A 22,517-nucleotide genomic window follows, 5' to 3' on the forward strand; every position below is an offset into this window, starting at 1 on the left:
TCTTGTCTCCTTCTCCCTTCAGAAATGGCCACACCTTCCTCTGTGTCCCCCCTCTACCTGCGCAGACCTTCTGACTCTTGCACCTGCAACACTGTCAGCTCCACAAGAGGCAAAGTCTATCTTACTTGTCCCAGCATCCAAGGCCTGGAGAAGGCACTTAATCCCAGGGTAAGTAAAGGCAATTAACCACAAACAAGTTCTTACCTTTTTCAGCTGCTCAGTTTCGAGAAACGGTGCTTTGCTTACAATCTCAGGTTTAGATGGTTGCTCTAAAGTTAAGCAGAGAAAAGTTTTAGGTATATGTAGAAGAATAAAAGGACATTTGTGATTTGACTTATAAAAAAATAATTCATTTGCTTACAGCAGAAACACAAGCAACAAAATAAAGAATAGATTTCCCATTTAATCTGTAATTAAGAAATCTGGATAGTCCATCACTTCCAAATATTTGCTTTATTAGCTTAAATATTGTTTTAAATGTTTACAACTCCTTTGAATAAAATAATAGTAATGTTTTCTGGGTGCTTTATACAGTGAACATGGATTTGATAGTGACACAGAGGTTAGTGTACTAAATAGGATATATATCTCCAGTTGATTACCATGCCCACTTTCTACTTACCAATGGCTTCCAAGTCATTAGGTGAACACCTGAATCCACATGAATCAGGATCACAGGGGTACTGGTTTAGAATGCAGATTTTTGAGTCCTATCTGGGCTACTGACTCAGAATCTCTTGGGGAATCTTATAAATCTACATTTGTAACATGTTCCATAGGCAATTCTTGGGTGCAATGAAGTTAAGAATCATTGCCCTAAAATCATGAGAAACGCCAAGCTAGTTAAGGGATGGAGAAGCCTAAGTTTCCAATGCATCTCAAACCTTATCTTTGAAGTGAAGTGACAGTACGAAACTATAAAGGTGGGGGGACCTTTCTATGTTGGAACCTGAGACAATGGACAGAAGCATTTTCAATATAGGAAGTCCTGTAGCATAAATTCTAATAGAGGCTTCAAGAAGGATCAATTAAAAATTGCAGTAACAAGGTGTTATTTAAACTTATTTTAAGTTATTTTATTCTGTGCTGCTAGTTTTCTATCATTGAAGGATTTTTGACTTTTAATTAGCTCTAACAATCAGTCTACAGAAAATAAATATTGCCTCACTGCCACTGATTTTTTTGAGTCATATGGAACAGAATTACTCTATTCGCATATAAACAGACAGATAAAAATAACCAGGTATTCTTCCTTTCTTAGTCTTATTGTTTATCACCTCCAATACTTAAAATTTTGATTACCAAACTACACTAAACTGGCTTTTCTATAATTATTACTTAATTTGGAATTCAGTCCACGTTACTCATGGAATTCAGAGACATGTTACCTACTCAGACAATTACAGAAAACAAGGATGGAGACAAATGTCTTTGGAGCAGCAAAATGGATATCAGCAAGGCTAAATGCAAGAAAATGTAGCTTTCAGGTTAACATCAAGAGTTAATTTCCCCTTTGCAATTATGTTTTATATTATAAATTAGAATAACGAATAATACTACCAAATCTGCCTATGTGTTGAACTCATGTACTTTAATTACAGGAAGGCCTATTTACCATTAGCTCTAAAAATATAATTCTCCTAATACAATTTTCATGACTGATTATCTATTTTCTAGATACACAGACTGGAAGAAAATCACAAGCAAGACAAAAAAATTAAAAAAAGAAATACAGGGGCCGGCTCCGTGGTCGAGTGGTTAAGTTCGCCCGCTCCGCTGTGGCGGTCCAGGGTTTGGATCCTGGGCGCGGACATGGCACCGCTAGTCAGGCCACGTTGAGGTGGCGTCCCATATCCCACAACTAGAAGGACCTGCAACTAAGATATACAACTATGTACAGGGGGGTTTGGGGAGATAAAGCAGAGAAAAAAAAATAGATTGGCAACAGTTGTTAGCCCAGGTGCCAATCTTTAAACAAAAGAAAAAAGAAATACAGAAGCATACTAAGGTATAACAGAGACAATTACATTAACACAAACAAGAAGTGACACCTAATTGTCAGACATATGAGCAAAACCCTCAAAATATACAGCAATTTCTAAAGACATATGGTGGGGGATTAAAGTCTTCCCCATATCAGTAACATCATTAATGTTGACAATTACGACTCTGAGTTATCGATAAAATATTAAACTCTCTTTGGAATTTATGCTTTAAGGCAAATGTCTAATATATTTGAGAGAGGACGGCATCCAAAATATTTAAACAGAATGAACATTCTTGGGGCTCACGTAAGTAAGCCAAAGTTCTCTGGGAACTAAAATCAGTTATTTAGTGACACCTCTCTGAGAGCTCAAGAAAGGTAAGATATTATATTAATTTATGTGGTCAATCAAGAGTCAAAATTATGACAAAAAAAAGAATACAAGGTTTTGTGTTTCTTCTTCAGTAGTACGTATGTCTGGAATATGTGGAGAGATTTGAAAAATCCTCTGAAATAAGGCTTTTAATACAAAACGTGGGTTGGCGGTTTTGACAAGGTGCTACTACCTTCTAGTTCACCAAAATTATATACCAAAACAGTTGGACACACACTTCCTCTTATGAAGGATATATTTCTGTACTTTGCTTTCTAAACTCTGTGATGTTTTATCAATGCCACGTAAGACCATAAAGACTTGGTGTGTTACAATGGCTAGTCCTTTACACATGGCCATGTGTACTCTGCTTCCAAAAATAGTCTCTAAAATTTATTATTTCAATAAAATGAAACTGTAGCAAACCAAGGGAAACTTGATGAAAGGACGCTTAAAGTTTCAACTAAACTTTACACTGTTGATTCATCTTCTTACTTGGAAGAGAGAGTCACAGTGGGTATTGTGGAAGTAAGGCTAATACCTATTGCATTTCTTAGAGTCATTTTCTCCTTAAACTTTGTTTCAAAACCGTTATATTAACTAAACATTTTGTATGCAATCTTCTCTTATATTAGCTTCTAACAATCGATGAGTGTTAGTTGGAGGACCATAAAAGAGGACACGTACTGTTTTAGCAAAATTGCATATTGATTCCAAAGTGTTTAAAAAAAACTTTACATGAATTATGTCTTAATATGATTCAATGATTCATAACCAAGTATAGAACTGAAAGGAAAAGTCATGCCACAAATTTATTTGCATTATTAAAATAATCTTGTCAAGGGTTCTCAGGGCCAGGTGAGGACGGAGTGATGAATACAAAACTGCTCCGTATCACCCACTATGGACACTGTTATTATCAAAACCACACACAGGACAGCTCAACAGGATCCGGCAGGAGAGCAAGGAAAGGAGGTGCACTGGTTACATTGACTCAAGAGTGTTTCTCTCAGGACTTTGTCAGCAATCACCCCTCATAAATCCTGGTGTATTTAAAGTAAACCATTGTGAGCATGGAATCATAGTTTGCTTTTCTCAGGAGATGGGAAAGAGTTTTTTATATTTAAAGAATCAAAATGAAACAGTGGAGGTCTCATTTGTTAAATAGATCATTTTCTGCTTTCTTCATTCCAAAAAAAAAGATTACTTGCAGTTGATTAACTTTCATGGGGAGGGTGAGAGGACAGATGCTCAATTCTGATAAAACACTGAGCACAGTACCCGAATGAAAGCTCTAAAATAACTGTGTGAAGCCAACCAGCACTGTCCATCACAGAGAAGAAAGAGCTGGTCCAGCTGTATCCAGACTGTATGTCACGGGAACAGTCTTCCTTTTCACGCCCCAGACCCCAGAGTACAAGAGGGCTTGACAGATTAGCCTGGGCTGTGGTTTTCAAATGCCTTTTTAGAGCTGGGGTCCTCCCATATCTTTTTCCCTGTGGAAGAACTATCATGAAAGAACTTTGCAACACTGAATGGGTGGAATTCTAGCTAATCTGGTAGAAGCAGCTCCTCGCCGTCCTCAGCTCTCCTGATTAGCTCCTCAAGAGGACCCCAGGGAAACCACCACCTAATCCAGGGCACTCATCTTACTGACGAGGACGGAATCGTAGCCCCAGACTGGTGAAGTGACTTGCCCAAGGCCAGAAACCAGCAGCAGATCTAAGCCAGCTAGGTCTCCCGATGACCAGGACAGCGATTTTCCATTATACCACTGACAGCCAATTGGCAATCTGGGCACCCACGTGACCCCTAAGACTTCTGCACAGTGATTGGAATGAATCTTTGGGGACTTTTAAGGGTCTGCTCTTGTTTCTGAATGATTCTATTAACTTCAACGATGCATTAAGTGCAAATACAGTTTGATTTTGATGACATTCAACTACTAAAAGATAAAAGGCTGTATTAGTGCACAAAGCACGTGCCTCATTTGGATCTGGGCTGCTTTCTGGCATGAGTTCTTGCATCTGAGGTACAGTTTGAAACTCAACAAACAGACCTACATCGGAGATAACAAAGTCATCAGTCAGGGTCTCCAATTTGAATAAAACAGTTTGATTTTGCCCATGAGGATGGCACTGCAGCAAGCTGATCGGATTAGCTCACATTAACCATACTCAGTTCTGTGGTACACATTGCATGTTGCTAGGTGATTCAACAGAGGGGGACAGAGGACTGACTGACGAGCCTAGTAACTCTTAAATGACTGTAATATACACATGCAGAAAATGGAAGCCTCCTGTCACAGCTGCCGTCTGCTTCACAAAAAGTCACCCAAAGTAAATTCATTATTTTCAAAAAAGCAAAGACCCTAAAAGCTCTTGAAAACACTTTCTTTATCATGAGCTGTGCTCTTCATTTTATTGGGCTTGGAGTGTCCCACGGTTTCTGGTATAAAACGCCATTTTCAAGAGTGTGTAACTTGTCTATTTAAGTCTCCCTGGCCCAGAGCCTGGAATGCAAATTCTGTTTCTGAGAGCCACTTTGTTTTCAGCAACATTCAAAGGAGAAGGAGTAGGGGGTGCTATCGGTATGCAGGGTGTGAGTTTGTTTTCACAATCATAGAAATCCTCTGTGTTCCAAAACAGCTTACACATTTTATCGAATTAGACCAACTGAATTTTTTTCAGATTGCTGCATGGCATTTTTTTCTTAAAAAGAGGATATTCTGAAAGCTGTCACAATGATTCTTCCAAATGAAACAACTTGGATTTTCTCAACTTCCTTATATACTATCTTGATATTTGGTAATTTTAACAGAGTAAAATAAGAAACCTGACAATGACAAATCAATACACATAACCTTTAGAGGGCTGCGATTGGATCTTGATTATATCTCTGGAGCTACTGTGCTACATTCCTGATACATGCTTATATTTATGACCTCACAGCCTATTAATCAAAAAAATTTTGGTTGCTCCCGAGAAAAAGTGTTCCCAGCAGGGTACCATCCATCTTTCTAATAATATCAAAGTGAAAGAAAAGAAAAGAAAAGAAAAGACATGGGACATTGGCAAATACAGGATGCAGATTATTTGGGTTTAATGGACGGGGCATGGCAGCCAAGCACTTGGTACTTGGTTTGATTCTTAAAATGGTTGAGAATGGTGGATGGTTTCTGGAAAGTACCTTCTAAACTGAAAGCCAACCAAGTGAAACGTGTAATATGCTTTTACAAGGTTCTTCTGGAGAACAAAGGTTTCCTTTGATAGTATACGCACTTTTTGAGTCTGTGTCATAAGCCTATAGGAGCTTTGAAGTCCATATAAATACTTAAGGGACAGTCCTACTTAGCTGCATAGGCTATTACAGAGAAACAGGAACATTCCGTGGACTCGCTGTGAGTAGGAAGGCCCTCTGGGTTTCTTTCTTCTCTATTTATTTTAATAATTTCTAGGGGCTGTCAAGTTATCAGAAAGCAGAGGGAAACAGTAGAAAAGTGAGACCTTCTCTAATTAAAAAAGACTGGCATTCTGAAGCTCCTGAGACTTATTTTTCTCCCTGTAATTTCTAAAATATTATGATGTAACAGAGGTGGGACTTTTTATTTGAATATTAAAAGATAAAATGCTTTAATGAGAACTTCTCAAGTCATTCATTTGCATAGCTATTTGCACAGCAATATCAACTATATATTATCATTAGGCAAAGTAACTTTGCCATAATGACTACAGGAATTATTCCAAAGTTTCTTCTACAACCTTCTCTTCTGCCAACCCTACTACACTTTTTTCCCTTAGCATGTCCACATACACATTCAGGGCTGGTGCACTTCTTTATTGTAGTGCAATTTTCTAAACCAGCTGACTACTTTGAAGATGTAAATCGACAAACATTAAAGATGAGGATGTGTGTGTGTGTGTGTGTAGATAGATAGATAGAAAGCTTAGAGCTCTAAGTCATAAGACAGTTTGTATTTGCCTGCATTTTACTGTTTTATCTACCAAAATGTCAATTTTATATGGTTCAGCCTAACACATATATATGTATGCATGATATACATGATTGTGTATGTATCATGTATCTTTGCATATATCACAAAACATTTATTTGTACATGTCAGTGAAAGTTAAAGATCACGTGCCAGTCTTCACTTAGTAGTACTTTATATCAGGGGAAATTTTACCCAACAAAACAACAGAAAATGTTCTTTTAGCTTCTCATGGCAAAACTCCTATTTGAATTTCAGGTGTTTTGTTTTTCTTGCCGATAGCATGCGTGGACAGAACGACGATCGCTAGAGGTCCTCTGATATAGGTGCCCGCTCTGGAGACACTCCAGAAAGCTCAGCCATCTTTCTAAAGAACATTTTCTAGCCCCAGCCATCAGTCCCACTTAGCAGTTACACTGCAGACACTTACTGAACACCTTGACTATCGTGGGCGCCTCAAACACGTTGTCCTCAGTGACTAGCATGCACACAAATCTCTTCTCATCGCTGATTCTTGCGTTACTGATGGACAACGTGTAGTTTTCTGAGAGGCTCAGTCTGTCTTTGTACTCTGGGACATCGTCATACTGCACACTTTTCTTTGTAGAGGACCTGAAGGCAATAAATACTGGGGACCCATCGGGTTTTTCCTAAAAATGAAAATAACAATAGATTTAAAAACAAGCATACTCAGATATTTCAAGATTACATCCAGAATAACAAAACATCCTTGGCCATATTCTTCCACCAACCTTTATAGGTCTGTCCAAGAAGAATAATTTTGGATACGAACCTCATATAAATCTTTGGTTTGGAAAATATCTTTTCATAAGAGAAGCTGTAAGTTCTTTCACAGGTTATCAGTTTAAATATGGGAAATTGAGAGGATCAAGTTCTAGGGATCTGAGCTTTTCTTGCATCTGGAGGATAGAATTAGCGACTATTTTGAAACTGTCAAGGGCTAGCCTTATGTCTAATACAACAGAAAATAACAGATGGAAACATACAAATGTACAGAATGATATCTAGCTAACCATCACAGCAAACCATACCATTGGGCTGCAAACGCTTGTTTAGAAATCCTGGGCAATTATCTTTTGCATATCACTTACTTTAATTCACACACTTTAAATGTCCACACCTTTCAGTTTCAGCCGAAACTGACATAGCTGACCTTTACACATAACATAGTTTAATGAGTCTTCAGGGAGGAACAGCATTTGCCCTTGTGAAACAATATGTCCATTAAGCAACAGAATCAGATTAATCACTAAAATCCATAGTTTTGCCATCTGAGTTATAAAACTTAGCTCAAAGGGCTTTCATACAGAAATTTATTATAAAAATAAAACGTAATCTGGCATATACAATTATACCAAGAGCACTGAGACATATAATTCATTTCTTCCTCTGCTCCCACAAAAATTCTCTTATCTAATAAGCAATTTAATCTAAAATAGAGGCCAATCCCTCTTCTATTTACCTCACAAGGCCTTTTTTGAAAATAAAATGATACAACATTTTAAAGTGCATAGCAAATTTCAAGGTTCTATGGGCAGTTACATTTTAAAAATTATTCATATTTATTACTGTTATAGACTAAATGTTTGTCTCCCTACCCAATACATATGTCAAAGCCCTAAGCCCCAGTATGTTACTTTGGAGGTGTAATTACTCTGAGAAGTAATTAGATTTACATAAGGTCATGAGGATGGTGCCCTCATGAAGGGATTAGCGCCCTTACAAGAAAAGGAGGAGACAGGAGCGCTCTCACTCTCCATGAGAAATCAGAGGTCAGAGGAGTAGAAAGTCAAACGGCAGCTGTCTGCGAATCAGGAGGAGGGTCCTCACCAAGCATCTTCCAGCATCTTGATCTGGACTTTCCACTTCAGAACAGTGAGAAATAAGCATCTGTTGTTTCAGCCCCCAGTCTATGGTATTTTGTTATAGCAGCCCAAACTAAGACAATTAAGAAGCTAATCTTGGCGGCCAAAGTTTTAGTTGATTGAATATCTGAACACATCAATAATATTTTCCTTAAATCTTTTAATTTTGTCACAAGTTCGTAATGCAAATCCTTACCCTGACTCATTCTTTCAGTAAGAGAAATACGTGAGACGAGTACCTTAAATTTCTGTATTCATTCACTTATGCAACAAATAATAGTTATTAAATTTTGAGCATTTAACTAAAGGCCACGTACTCTCTTTGGGCCTCCCATGCATTAATTGATTCAATACTCGTAACAACCCTGTAAGTTAGAGTTATACCATTAGCTCCATTTACAGATTAGACAATGCAGGCAGAGGCTGGTTAACTAACCTGTCCAAGGGCCCAGCTAGCGTATCTCAGCAGAGCCAAGACCGGAGCCCCGCCTCCCAGCTCCACTCCGACTGCCCTGGACCACTCTTGATGGCCACTGGATGCCTCTTCTGTACCAGGCCCTGAGGTAGGTGCTGGTGAAGAGGTGGTGGGAGTGGGGTGCGGAGGGACACAGGGAGCCAGCACCTCCATTCCTACAGAGACCACCATGCGGTAGGGGAGAAACTAATCCGTCCTTCCTCTACGTTTTCACTCTCTCCCAACCAGCCCTTTGTCTTCAGCTACTTTAGAGCTTGAAGACTATGTCTGCAAATCAGTACAGCACATGGCACTTCCAATGGATCACATCAGTTTATTGCTGAAGATTTTTGCTTAATTAACAACTTGAAAATTGCCATTGTTGTTTGTGCCATTGTGCCAGTTCAGTTTGGGTGAAAATTATTCCCTGGGTTATGGTCAAAAATGTCTGTGATCACAGAAGTTTTTCACCATATGTGTTCCATTGATTCTGGCAGTCAGCTTGACTCAACAGGTGAATTACGTGGTAGTCTCCCAGACCCTTAGTATTTTAGGGGTGTGAATAGACTTTGTCCTCATAGGCCTTAACTTCATATTCCCACTTTTATATGGAACCAAAAATAGTTCAAAATTACCCAAGGTGAGCTGGATCACAGGAGGAGAGTACAGAAAGATGCTATGCCACCTCACTTCCTTTCTCTCCATTCAAACGTCCCTCCCACAAGTACAGTGTGCTTAGATCTTCGCAGCCCCACAGCCACAACAGCCTACATTTTTCATGCAATTACCGTGTACCAAGTACTAGGTAAGTATTCTGATATGAATTACTTCAAGTAACCCTCACAACACTATAAGGAAGATTATTCTTATCATCTCACTTTATAGATGAGGAAAAGGGGATTAATTCACTTGTCCAGAATCCCACAGCTATTATATGGTAGCACATGTTGGTCTCACTTCAGAACCCATATTTTAAAAGACTGTGCCTTACCACCCTTGGAGTGCAACCTTAAGCACATTTCCCAAAGTGTGTTCTGCAGAATGTTTGTTCTTGGAGATATTTGATGGGAAAAGTGTATGGTTAAATAAGTCTAAGAAATGAATCAAACTCAGACAACTCCTGTCATGTTTTACTATACGAAAGGCTCTGAGAAGTGCTGCAATAAAGAAACTTTTCGAAAATTATTTGACCGTCAAATCCTTTTCCTATTCCAATACCACTTAATATTTCAAGGAGCTGGGGAAAATTTGCCGTTGTGTTCAAGGGAACATATTTCTGCTTTAAGCTGGCAAACTACCATGAGCCTCATGTGATCCAGCCCTGGGAAACTGTGCCACACGGGCCCCTTTTGTTGGTTTTGGTAATTAAGTAGAGATTTTCATCAGTCAAGGTACCTAGCCACTCTACATCCACCTACCAGGATATCTACCCTCCATTTCCAGAGCTATCCGTACCTCAATACCTGAGAAAATATGAATTTGCTATATGCAAAAAATGGATAAAATCAACAATGTTAAATATAAAAAGAACCTACCACAGCCACACAATTCTAAGACAAAATACCAGAAACAAGCTTGTAATGCTGATGACTAATTCCCAGTGAGTGCTTGGTCCTCTGGCTACTGGTGTATCTCGCCTTGGCAGTAGCCACACCAAACAGAACACGAGCATGTGGAGAAGGGCTGGCCTCGCCTGCCAGGCTCTGCCCTGTTCTCCACTGAGTTTCTTCTGGAACTCTACCCCTAACACTTAAGGTTGAATTTCTCAGACTAATATGATCTAGCAGTTACATGTTTATTGGCTTTATTTTAAGATAGCATTTGTTAGGTAAGACTTAAGAATTACTATTTTGACATATTCAACATATTTATTCTACCTTCCTCCATTTGTACCCACAGTTGAATATTGTCATTATGTTCATTTGAAATTCACATTTAGTCACAAGAGGAATTTTATTTCAAAAACTAGAGGCAATTAACCAAGTCCAAGGTAGGTCACACTTACATATTTCCATTTGCCAAACATGAGGTTCTGAGGTACGCTGAGTCGGCAAGGCATGATAATAGTGTCTCCATAGGCTGAATTTACAGTATCCCATCCAAGGCCTTTAGAAAAAAGGACAAAAGGAGAGAGAAGATTTTAACTGTCTTCTTGAAGTAACAGAGTAAACAGCTTCAGCTCAAGTGCACGTCCTAACGAAGGTTCTCCATTACAATTTTATCATAACATACAAAAAGTACTAAGCTAGAATATACCTCCTATTTAAATACCAAAAGTTCTTAATTCACCACTAAGCCTTTGAATGTCACAGAATTCAAATTTATAGACCTCCACTTTTACCAGGGAACAGATGAGTAGTGTATTCCAAAGGAGCATAGTGGAACCTCAGGGTGTCCATAAGAAAAAAAATCCACTATATTTCATAGACGTGTGGGACAAAGATTAACATGCTTAAAATTCTCAAAGCTAGCTTTAAACGTATTTGTTTCATTTGAAAATACTGTCAAATTTATCTTCTGGAAAATTTAAAAAACTACTAACACCTAAGAACTAATAAATATAAGACCACAACTGAAGTTTAATTATAAGGAGGAAAATGGGCACGCAAATGGCTTATTTTATAGTTGTAATGGCTAAAATACTAGTTGTAATTTTAATTTTACATAAAATATTAACATGGTAAGAATTTATACTACGAAAATTCTTCATAAAGTGTTGTTTTCAAAGTGATTGCCCTGCATTTCTGGTAGACAATCTAACTAAAACCAAAGTTTGCTACTAAGGTACAGAAAACTTACTGGTATTATTTAATTCTTTATTGGGAAAAAACGTAAATGATAATTAAGTTGTCAAAAACCCCACAATTTTTGCACATGTATATAACATACTATTCAAATCTATATATATTCATGAAGTTTAAAAAAACTCAGGCATTTAACTTGACAATATTAGTTAGAAAACATCTCAGATTCTCTTTACCTTATTTTGTTTACAGTGATCTTTAAGATTAAGTACTTTTACAATTAAATATCTACTAAGATATGTCATAATTGGATATAGAGTGTGAAGGGGTAACTTTATTTTATAGTGTAGGAAAAAAATGATATTTTGTCCAGCAGGTGGTGCCAAAGTGCAAAGCTAAAGCAACCCACAGCACATAAATAAGACCATCTCAGGACGCTGAAGAAGCAAGGCAGGGTGGAGACCGTCTGTCACTGTTACCCATCTGTCACGACGCATACAAAAATTTCACATAGAGATAAGAAGTCATTACCTTTAGTGAAGAAAAAAGCTAATAAAATTCCCATTTTAAAATTCTGTCAACTGAGGAGACTACTTCCCCTGAAAGCAATTTTGCCCCAGTGAACAAAAACATTGCAAAGAAGACAAATATCACGTAAATGTGCCACACAACCACTAGTTTCTAGCATTTTTAACATTGTTAAAATAAAGAATACAAAATACAAGCCATGAGAATGTGTTATTCACTTGCTATTCGAGATGAGAGGTTTACTAAAATTGTTTATTACGTATTCAGTTTTATAATAAAAAATTACCTCAATAATTTTTAATTGTTTAGTGTTCCCCATACTCTAATTTTAATTCCTTTTTCTTCAAAACATTGAAAAGCTTACGACTGTAGATGAAGAAACGGTCTCTTCAGCCTTGTTAAAATAAAAATTATGATGGTTTCAATATGTGGTTGTAGACATATAAACTAATGACAGTTAAGAAATTGCTTTATTTCACAATACAGGGCTTGTTTTCGACAATACTTTGGCTCCCAAATGTGGAACTTCTACCACGTATTTTAAGATCTATTTATGCCCTATTCAGGAAACCATTTTGTGATTTAATATTTTGTTTCTTCATCAGTATATAGCAAGGTGCTTAAATATATAATAACTAAAATGATGTGGATCTATACCTTAAATTACAGCAGGACATGCATCTCTAATAATCTCCTAACATCACAAAGGACACCTTCTTTTGGCAACTGACGGTGCCTTCATGGTGGGTCAAGAAGTGGAAACGGTTTACAGAGCTTAGGCACAAATGAGGTGAATCCTTTGCCAGGTATAGGAAAATATGAAAACTCTTTTTCCAAAAAATTGAATGTTTTGTTCTTTCTTACAGACCATTTTTCTTTTCTCTGCCCTACAGAACTTTAACGTGCTATGTATACCCCAATTTTATAACAGATTTAAAGCTGTATGGCTTTCAAGTACATAGTGAGTTAGCATGATGAAAGTCATTACAACAGGGAAGGGACCATCTCTCTCTCTCTCTCTTTTTTTTGTTCCTGAGGAAGATTAGCCCTGAGCTAACTACTGCCAATCCTCCTCTGTTTCCTGAGGAAGACTGGCCCTGAGCTAACATCTGTGCCCATCTTCCTCTACTTCATATGTGGGACGCCTACCACAGCATGGCTTGTCAAGTGGTGCCATGTCCGCGCCTGGGATCTGAACTGGAGAACCCTGGGCTGCCAAGAATCGGAACGTGCGTACTTAACCCCTGCGCCACCGGGCCGGCCCCAAGGGACCATCTCCTTTTAATCTTTGTGTCCCCAGAAACAATGCCTGGCATTGACTGGGCATCTAGTAGAATGGTTTCTCATTTGAATGTTGTGGAGTCCTTTCCATTTTGATTATCAAATCAACCTCTTTGAAAACAGGGAGGAGTTGATAACACTGGAACTTCGAGAATTCTTATTCCTACCACATACTGTAAAGGCTGTCACATAGTGTCTTCAATGTGCCAGGAACATGGGTTTGTGTGTGGATGGCACTCTGTTTTGATGAGAAACAAATACAAAGCAAACATTTTTATAAGAGTTCATGGATGAAACTATAGGAGAGAACACTCCTCCCTTCCCTTTCCAAAGAAATTAAGGTCTATTTGCGCTCTGTGATTTGTGAATGATACTATACAATGCCTTTTTCCTTACTTGTGATGACCACAAAGCAAAGAGCTGTTTTTTAAAAGTAGTTGAAAGTTCACGGGTTGGGCCTTTTATTGACAGCTTGATATCCGAAATCAGCCACGACTGGACTCCTTAGAGCATAACAACATAAGGAGAAGAAGACACGGACAAGGAGGGCAGGAGGGAAAAGGCCAACAGTTACAGACAGCACTGGTCCACAGACAGGGGCAGCATGCATGACGGTAAGTTGGATGGCATTAGGAGCCACGATCATGATGATTTTAGAAATAAAGTTTGCTGTAATCATCAACTTTCCTCTTCCGGTGAGAGTAAACTGACCCCCAGCTTCATCTGATGGGAAGACTAAAGGCTCGGACCTGTGGAGGAGCTCCTGTCTCTAACTCCTCGGGGATAAGTGGCTACAAAGATGACTGTGGTTTGAGGAATGAGCATCCTGATTCCTAGAGTCTCAGTCTTTGAGACAAAGTGCCAGTGAGACCCACAGTAGCTGTCAACACAAATGACTCTGTTTATGCTTTACGTGGAAGCAAGAGATTTCAGCTTTGAATTGCGAAGTCTGAATCAACTTTAGCTTACTAGAATTCCCCTGCAATTTTCTCCCTGTAATATTAGTTGGTTAAATTATTCATGATTTTGTAGCCTAGAGATTATTGGACACTATTGCAGATATGGAAGGTCTATGACGTCTTTCCTCAAAGATGCTAAATATAAAATATATAAGGAATCTGTGTGTACACGTGTGTATATTTCCGTGTGGTCTATGTCATATCTACGTGCATGTGCATATGTTATAACATGCTTTAAACTGAGCTAGAAGCCTTCTGTATGAAATGTGTTCTATAAATTTAAGGTACTGTTATTAACTGTTAATATTACTGTTGTTATCAAAATATCCTGACATAAAATAAAACATAAAAATTATTATACTTGAAGGGCAGTGTGTAATTATTTAAGCATTTTTAATGAAGAGTTATGAACTAAAGATAAAGAGCAATAGAACTAGAAAGGTTACAGAGTAGAACCCAGTGAAAATACAATGGGAAAAGCACAGCAAAATGAAAAGCTCTTGACTAAATAATTTCTACGTATACAATCACAGGCCAGTGATCATAAAATACAAGACAGCTAAACTTATGCACTTCTTATAGCAAATAATTTAACTAGGCACTGAAACAGACTTGGGTAAAATTTTGATGTTGGGTAAACATTTTTATTTCTAATTGAACTAGTAAAAATGCAATAATTTTGGTTATATTGGTAAGATATACTTTTTCCGTATAAACATTCTTAAGGACTGTTAAGTTCAGAGCACTCATTCTCTTTGCATTGCTGACACATAGACATTTGAGTTGAGGTAGCTTAAAATTCAGAATCTCCTACCACATTTCCAGGAGAATAATGCAGAAAAATAGGGTGAGAATTAACCAGGCTATTTTTACCTGCTGTAATTTAGTGTGCTTAAATATTTTTATTGCACTGATATTTTAACAGCATCATCATTCTTAAAAGCGTTTTTGAGCTCTGTAGCTCCGTTATGTGTCATAGAAGGGTTAATCACAATTACATTTGGCTCAGAAGACTAAAGTCCAGTTCTACAGAAATTTGAGAGAAATTTATTTGTGCAGATGAATTGTTGGGGAGAAAGCAGGTAGAAATGAGAAGGTTATCCTTAGAAATTACTTTCATATTTGACTGACTTTGACAGAGAAACATGCTATTGTCCCTATTTGCTATGTTAATGAATTAAGATATGCACAACTGTAATTAAACATGTCAATATTTTGTAACATCATTGTATAATAGTGTTTCCCAACCTCGTTACTATTGACATTTGGGGCTAAATAAATCTTCATCATGGGGGCTGGCTTGTGTATTGTAGGATGTTTAGCAGCATCCTTGCCTCTGCCCATTAGGTGCCAGCAGCACCCTCCCCCTAGTTATAACAAGAAATCTCCAGTCATGACAAATGTCCCCAGGAGGAAAAACTGCCCCCAAACTCCAATCTGTTTGAGAACCACTAACTTAGACCTTCAACTATTGGCTTCTTTTTTTATTCAATAAATTGTGCTTTCCAATAAAGGGATGATTGTTGTAAAATAGGATCTTAGTGTAGGCCTGAACAATCACTGAACAGGAATGGAGGGAGAGACGGAGCAGAAATGGCACATGACAACCCTTGGTTATTCTCAAATTTGTTTTCCTCACAGAAACATCTCATATTATATTAAACTATAATTTGGAGATTGATCCCTGACTCTGACAATTTGAGATCCAATCTCTTTACAGAAATTACAAAAAATATTCTGTTTTAGCAAATTTCCTTCAAGTACCACAATCAAGCACCAACTATACATACTATATATGCTTTCTAAACCATACATATCACACATATTTAATTTAATATGTTAAAATATCATAGTTCTATTGAGAGAGGGTGAAGTAAATGTCTTTAAGTGTCTTCCAAACCTGTGATTTTATGAGTAAATGACACAAAGTTATCTTATAATTCCTTCAATACTTTATTGCATTGAATGAGAGTGTAAGATTTTTGTCAAGGTATCTGATATATAGGAAGTAAGATTTGTGTGTGTGTGTGTGTGTGACACAAGTCCTGTAATTCCCAAGAAATTTGAAAAGAATGGCAGATGGGAGAAGACATCTGAGGGGATCTAATGTTATTTTCAGAAATAGAGAAAAGGGTTTTTCTACCCTCTTTTTCAATTTCCCTTCAACAAACTTAGGTATTTGGGGGCCAAAATGGGTCTTTGCTGAATCTGAAGCAGAGATATATTTGTTCAAAATTCACTTCCTGCACTGCCTTTCATAAGAGTCATATACTGTAATGTAGGTATAATTGTGTAATGCCTATAAATAAGAAAAAAAAACAGCAATTCTTCCTTTCTCTTTCTTCCACCAGTTCCTGCAATTCTATAAATGGATTACATTTTATCTTTTAGATAAATAGTTAAGCCACTGTGAAATAACATTTAGGGGAACAGAACCATCTTACTAAGTTACAAAATACTGCTAGCACCCAGGAATATGTTTTAAGATATGTGCTCTTACTTCCAAGTTTGGTATATTGTAATGCTCAAAATACTTATCTTTTTAGTAATCTGTAGGTCAATATAATAATCCATATTATGTCTTAGAAAGGAGCTCTACAAAAACAATACAACTTTAAAAATACAGTATCAGTACTTGCATTTCTGTGCTGAAAAGTATCTTCTCAATTTACCATTGCCTGAAAGTTCTTATACCATAAGTATGGGATGATCTATAAGGCTGAATAATACAATTCTTCCCAATTAGTTTAGGCTTTTCCTTCTTTCTTTTTTTTTTTTTTTTTTTTTTTGAGGAAGATTAGCCCTGAGCTAACATCCATGCCCATCTTCCTCTACTTTATATGTGAGACTCCTGCCACAACATGGCTTGACAAGCGGTGCAGAGTTCTGCTCCTGGGATCCGAACTGGCGAATTCTAGGCCACCAAAGCAGAATGTGCAAACTTAACTGCTGTGCCACTGGGCTGGCCCCGCTGCTTCATTTTTATCATTGTTGCTTGGGCCCATCTTCCCTGGCTGAATTCCTACATATCCATTAAGGCGTATCTCAAAAATCATCTATTCACGCATTCAATCTTGCATGAAGTATTAATTGAACACCTACTACAGGCAAAGTGCTAGATGTTCTTTGTGGGGGAAATATATTCCTCAAGGAACATGATGGAATTTACATGAGCTGCTTAACAGGTAAACTAAGTGCTGTGCAAATGCAGAGAAAGGAATCCTAGCAGCTTGAGGATCTTGATAAAGGCTTCCTGGAGGAAATTCCATTTCACCTGAGCACTGAATAAAGGTTCCTAGGGATGAGAAGATAAGAACTACTTCACCAGCGTGTCACAGCCGGGCACCATGTAGAGGCTGGGTGACACTTGGTTTTCTCTCTTAGGCAAACTCCATTTTTCATGATAGCAATTTCCACAGAGTAGATCTGTGGTCTTCACAAAGAACATGGCCTAAAACTAGCAGTTTTCCCAAATTCATAAACACGCATAAAATTTCCCTAATAAAATGCAATAAACTGTTAGATGTCTTTACTTTCATTGTCAACACTAGCATTTAGATTCCTTTCGGGGCCACTTTTAAATTAAAAGCAAATAGTTTATTTAGAAGTGATTTAAAAGCAACAGAACTGATTTAAGTTGTGGATCCTTGTTTTTATCTTCTGAGACATGCCTCATGAATTTTAAATCGGGAAATGTACAGACTCTACTGTGTTTGTTAGAATTTCTTAACTTGAGAACTATGAGTGAACATTAGGGCATCTATGAATCTTCTGAAGTTATTTTAAAAACCCCCAAATTGTGGTAAACTGAAACATTTGTTTTGTAGAAAGAGAATTCAAAGCTTTCATCAGATTGTGAAAGGTAACCTTGAATAAAAAATAAAATGTTTAAGGTTCATTCTAAATTGAATGGAACTTATGGAAGCACAGTCTGATGGTATATATCAAATTTTGAAATGCTAATACCCTTTGATCCATCAATTCTGCCACTGGGAATCTATCCTACAAAAGTTTTTGTCCAAGTGCACAGTGTAGACAAAGAGAACACAGCATTCTTTTGAATACTAAAAAACCGGAGGAAACTAAACGTTTAGCCATCCAGGAGCATAGCCACACCATGTTCTACATGAACCCACTGAAAAGAAGTGAGAGTCAAATATACTGTTTTCCTTTTTTCTCTCTCTATTTCAGCATTTGGAATTTTTTATCATTCATTTATTCATTCATTCATTCATTCTTTGACTACTGAGTACCTACTCCATGCCAAGCTCTGACCTAGGACAGGTGATGCAGCAATGATCAAAAAAAAGAAAGAAAACCCCCCAAAACCAAAAACTGCTCTTATAGAGTTCAAATTCTAGTCATATATATTTATCCACGTATTTAAAAGTTTCATTTCTTTTCAAAAAAGAGAAAAAGTATCAGTTTAGTTCCTCCATTATGCTGCAAGCTATCTGAAGGGAAAGCCTATGTGTGACCCGTTTGGAAGCTGGCGGCAGCCCTGTGAAGGCTGCAGGAGCCCTAGGGTAATGGTGCCCTGGAGCCCGCGCGCATATTGAATCACAGCTCTAACTCCGCATCCCCACAGCCCATATCGTCTCTCTGCATCTCACTTTCCAGAAAACCAGATACTACCTTTTAAAATTCTAGTGAATCCAGCAAGCTGGGGCCGAGGGGTACTGTGGTGATCAGAAATCAGCGTCTTGAAATTGTTCCCCAAAAAGCTATGTTTGCTTTAAAAAACTTTCTAATGGAATACGACATCCATGAACAACCGTACACAGATCCAGACTTCCATTTGTCGCTAAACGCACCAGACTTTAAGGTTTCTCTGGCAGCCCTCCTCACATTCTTTGTTCTGATGATGAGACCGAGATTCCCACACATTTGTCCCACAACCAGCCTCTGTTACCAAGTCATCATTCCTCAGCGATGAGCGTCTGACCAGGCTGCGGGGTCTGTGCCAACACGCCAGAACACTGTTCCTTTCGTGGGGGCAAACTTAGATAAAAACACTTCCTGCTCTGTGTGTGGGGGGAGGGGACAGGGAGAACACACTGAACCCAAAATTTGAAATTTTGTTTGTGGAAAGAACAATATTCTATGTTTTATTTTAAAGTAAATTTTCATCGTGAAGGACACCAAACAGGAGAATGTTTAAGCAATATTTTCCTTTGTACTATATAGTTTGCTCATTATAAAAATTAAAAACACGTATGTAATTAATAATTTATGTTAGTTGATGCTCCTAGAGTTGACTATCACACTTCTCATAGTTATTTAGAACTTGATGCTGCGTCTTTAAGATGCTCATATAAGGCGACTCCTCCATTCAGACAGTTAGTCAATACAAAGGAAATAATCAGTAAATATTAATTCCCTTCTGCTCCCCTCCTCCAATTCAGTGTCGTGCATTAGTTCTCGCATTATCTGTATCCAGATCCTGAGTACTTCATTTGGGAACTAGCTCAAACTAAGGAGGGAGGTGGAAGAAACCAACAGCTGAACACTCCCCCGGGTTCAAATAATGCAAAGGAAAGACTAGGACGTTTATGCTCCATTGCTTTAAACATTTTCTCATCATGAAAGTGCAAGTTTAACTATTTAAGGTTCTCAGTTCCATTTGAATGGAGAAAAGTTACATTCTCCTGTGCATTTTGCCGTATTGGCTGCATTGAAGCTGTGAACACAATTCAATTATTTTAGAAAGAACAGTAACTGTACTGTATCCAGGAAAACACTATCGACAGGAAAGCAGACACAACGCTGCACCAAAGACCTTAACTGCATCATCTGAAGTAATGGAAACTTTTGGAATTGAGACGAGAGTCTGTCTTCAGAAAGAGTTCATAGTTATTGTGGTATTATTAAATTTGTTTTCTGCAAATAATTTAATGCCATGACAATCAAAAGACCTCTTGATCTGAGAAAATCAAAGCTGTCCTTGATAACACTTCCAAACTCCCAAACAACAAATTCCTAATAGCTTCAATATTCCTCAAATGCCTTAGAAAAAAACATATCACAAAGGCTTTTAGTCAATAAGATCATCATTGTTTTCAGAGAAAGCTTCTGTTAATAACAGCTTGTTATTAATTGTATAGCTTTAGCATTTAAAGTAATATTCAGCAGCATTAGAGAATTTTATTTTACTGAGGTAGTCAATTAGCAGGGATAGCAAATGAATTGTTAGGGCAACTGAATGAGCAAAGTAGTAAACTTTTGCTTCTGGATTGCCTGAGCGATCTTGTCCAGTCTGCTTGCTAACAGTATATTCCACATTAAACATCTAACTAGGTACCAAAAAATGTTTACATAGGTTGAAATAGGTTTTTGCTCTTTTCTTCATATGAATCCCAATTAGCATTGGCTGTTTCTCCTGAGGATGTAGATTTGTACAATCAAACACGGTAAGTAGTAAAGGTTAAAAAGCTATTTAATAGGTTTTCCCACATATTCGGTGCAGATTGCTGGCTGATTTCCGAGACTTAGATTTGTGTAAATTCCATGCTTTTAATTGACAACTCCCCAGAGGGGTTGTAACATAAGTTAAGGTCATAGGAAGAAAATGATGGCTTTCTATGGCATTTTCCCTTTCTTTAAGAACTAAACTCAGCTTACTATAAAATCTAGTTGTCTAGTTTTAAGGAGGAAGAAGAAATAAAAACATTTGTCCAAGACAATTTTTTAGAGACTAAAACCATAGGAAAGATAAAATTTAAAAATAAAGCCAAGAGTTGCATACACTTAGGAAATCAGCATAAACTGTTATATGAAACTGAAATCATCTTCCAGCCTTAAGAGATCTTGTGTCACCTCAAGGACCAAGTATGCATGGAAAACAATGCCCATTGTAGCTTGTCCACAGTGGGAACTCAATAAAGTAACTCTGGAATGCATAAACTTAGAGAGGTAATACTGTCATCTATTAATATTAACAATAACTTTTCACATATGCCGCTTTCCCTGACAGTCATTATTGTTAATTGATGAGTGGGAGGAAAAGTGGGAAAGAGAACAAGATAATTTAGGAAGGCAATGAGTAGTGATGCGAAATATAGGAAGCTGTATTGAAAGGTAGTTTTATCGTTTCTAAGGGTGTCAGAATGGAGGAACGTTTTAAGGATCTTGTGAAATCTGTACCTGAAGTTGACTCCAGCTTTGAAACTTTCCCTTACTCCCAAAGATTTCAACTCTGAAAGATTCATCTTATAGCCCCAGAGGCCAACTGTAATTTTGAAATGCACTATATTTATGCTGTAATTTAGGAAATGGTTCAATGTACCACAGAAGATTTTTTGGAAGACTAGCTATCATGGAGATAAAAAAAAAAATCTAGATAAGGAACACAAGTTCTTACAGCAGGAAAATGGCTCTTCTGTAGACTGCAATCACAGAGAAACATAAGCATGTGGACAGGCTATTAAGTTCTACACATGAACCCCCCTCCCGAGAGAGTAGCTGCATCGTTGGTTTCCACGCTTGTTAAAATTTGCTCCATATCTCATCTGCTCTGCTTCACATCTTCACATATTTAAGCATCAACTAAACCAATGCTTCCTCTTATTTGTTTCTTATTCAAGGGAAAAATGTTTGTGAGGTATGATGGACATGAAAATGTACCTCACAGACCCTCAGCTGCAGGGAACGTAACTTACCAGGGACCCCAACTGCTACACACTACTGTCCATCACCAAGTTTGTGCTAAGGCCACAATTTCCACAAGCTGTTCCCACTCAACTGAGCGCAGCAGGGATGGGAAAGCAGGTAAAATTGATGGAACCAAGGGACTCCTCTGAGGGCTGACTATGCTCAAGGACTCCCCGATTTCCTGACCAATGTTCCTTAGACTGCGTGAGAATCTAGGATGTAGCTGCCCAACCTTCTTTCCCTTGGGGTCATATTTACATTGCAGTCTGATGAGTCTCCCAGCTCACCAGCTCCCTCCTCACTTTGTTCTCACGCGGGTGTCCCCCTAATACAATCCTGGCACGTTTAATCCACTTTGGCGTCTGCTTTTCGGAGGCTCCTGCCTAACACATGGGGAAAACCAGGCAGAACTTAACTGTATTGACCCTCCGATGTTAGCAGACTATCAGATTCCAGAAAATTAGGATTCCAATATGGATATGGTGAAAAAAATTACACTTTGACTTAGTAAGGGGTTAGCTACATTAAAAATAAAAAGTACAGTAGAGTAATAATAGTAATAATAATGGACATTTTTATCATGCAATATTCTTTTGTATACATTGTACATTTTTGCATTTGGGCTCACAAAATCCCTGTGAGATGAGCGAATAAACCTGTATGGTAG

General features: G+C 37.8%; 1 protein-coding gene across 7 annotated transcripts in view; it reads right to left on the reverse strand.

Moving 5' to 3' along the window:
* Positions 1-22,517, reverse strand: part of ALCAM (activated leukocyte cell adhesion molecule) — a 187,239-nt gene that overhangs the window by 43,167 nt on the left and 121,555 nt on the right. For all 7 annotated transcript variants that reach the window (XM_070582872.1, XM_008520229.2, XM_070582871.1 and 4 more), the window contains exons 2-4: positions 10,694-10,794; positions 6,779-6,998; positions 205-269 (exon numbers count right to left, since the gene is read on the reverse strand). In XM_070582872.1, the coding sequence (XP_070438973.1) occupies positions 205-269; positions 6,779-6,998; positions 10,694-10,794 (386 nt within the window). The remainder of the gene's footprint in view (positions 1-204; positions 270-6,778; positions 6,999-10,693; positions 10,795-22,517) is intronic.

The sequence above is a fragment of the Equus przewalskii genome, chromosome 18 (genome assembly GCF_037783145.1).
Source record: "Equus przewalskii isolate Varuska chromosome 18, EquPr2, whole genome shotgun sequence".
NCBI classification, from domain to species: Eukaryota; Metazoa; Chordata; class Mammalia; order Perissodactyla; family Equidae; genus Equus; species Equus przewalskii.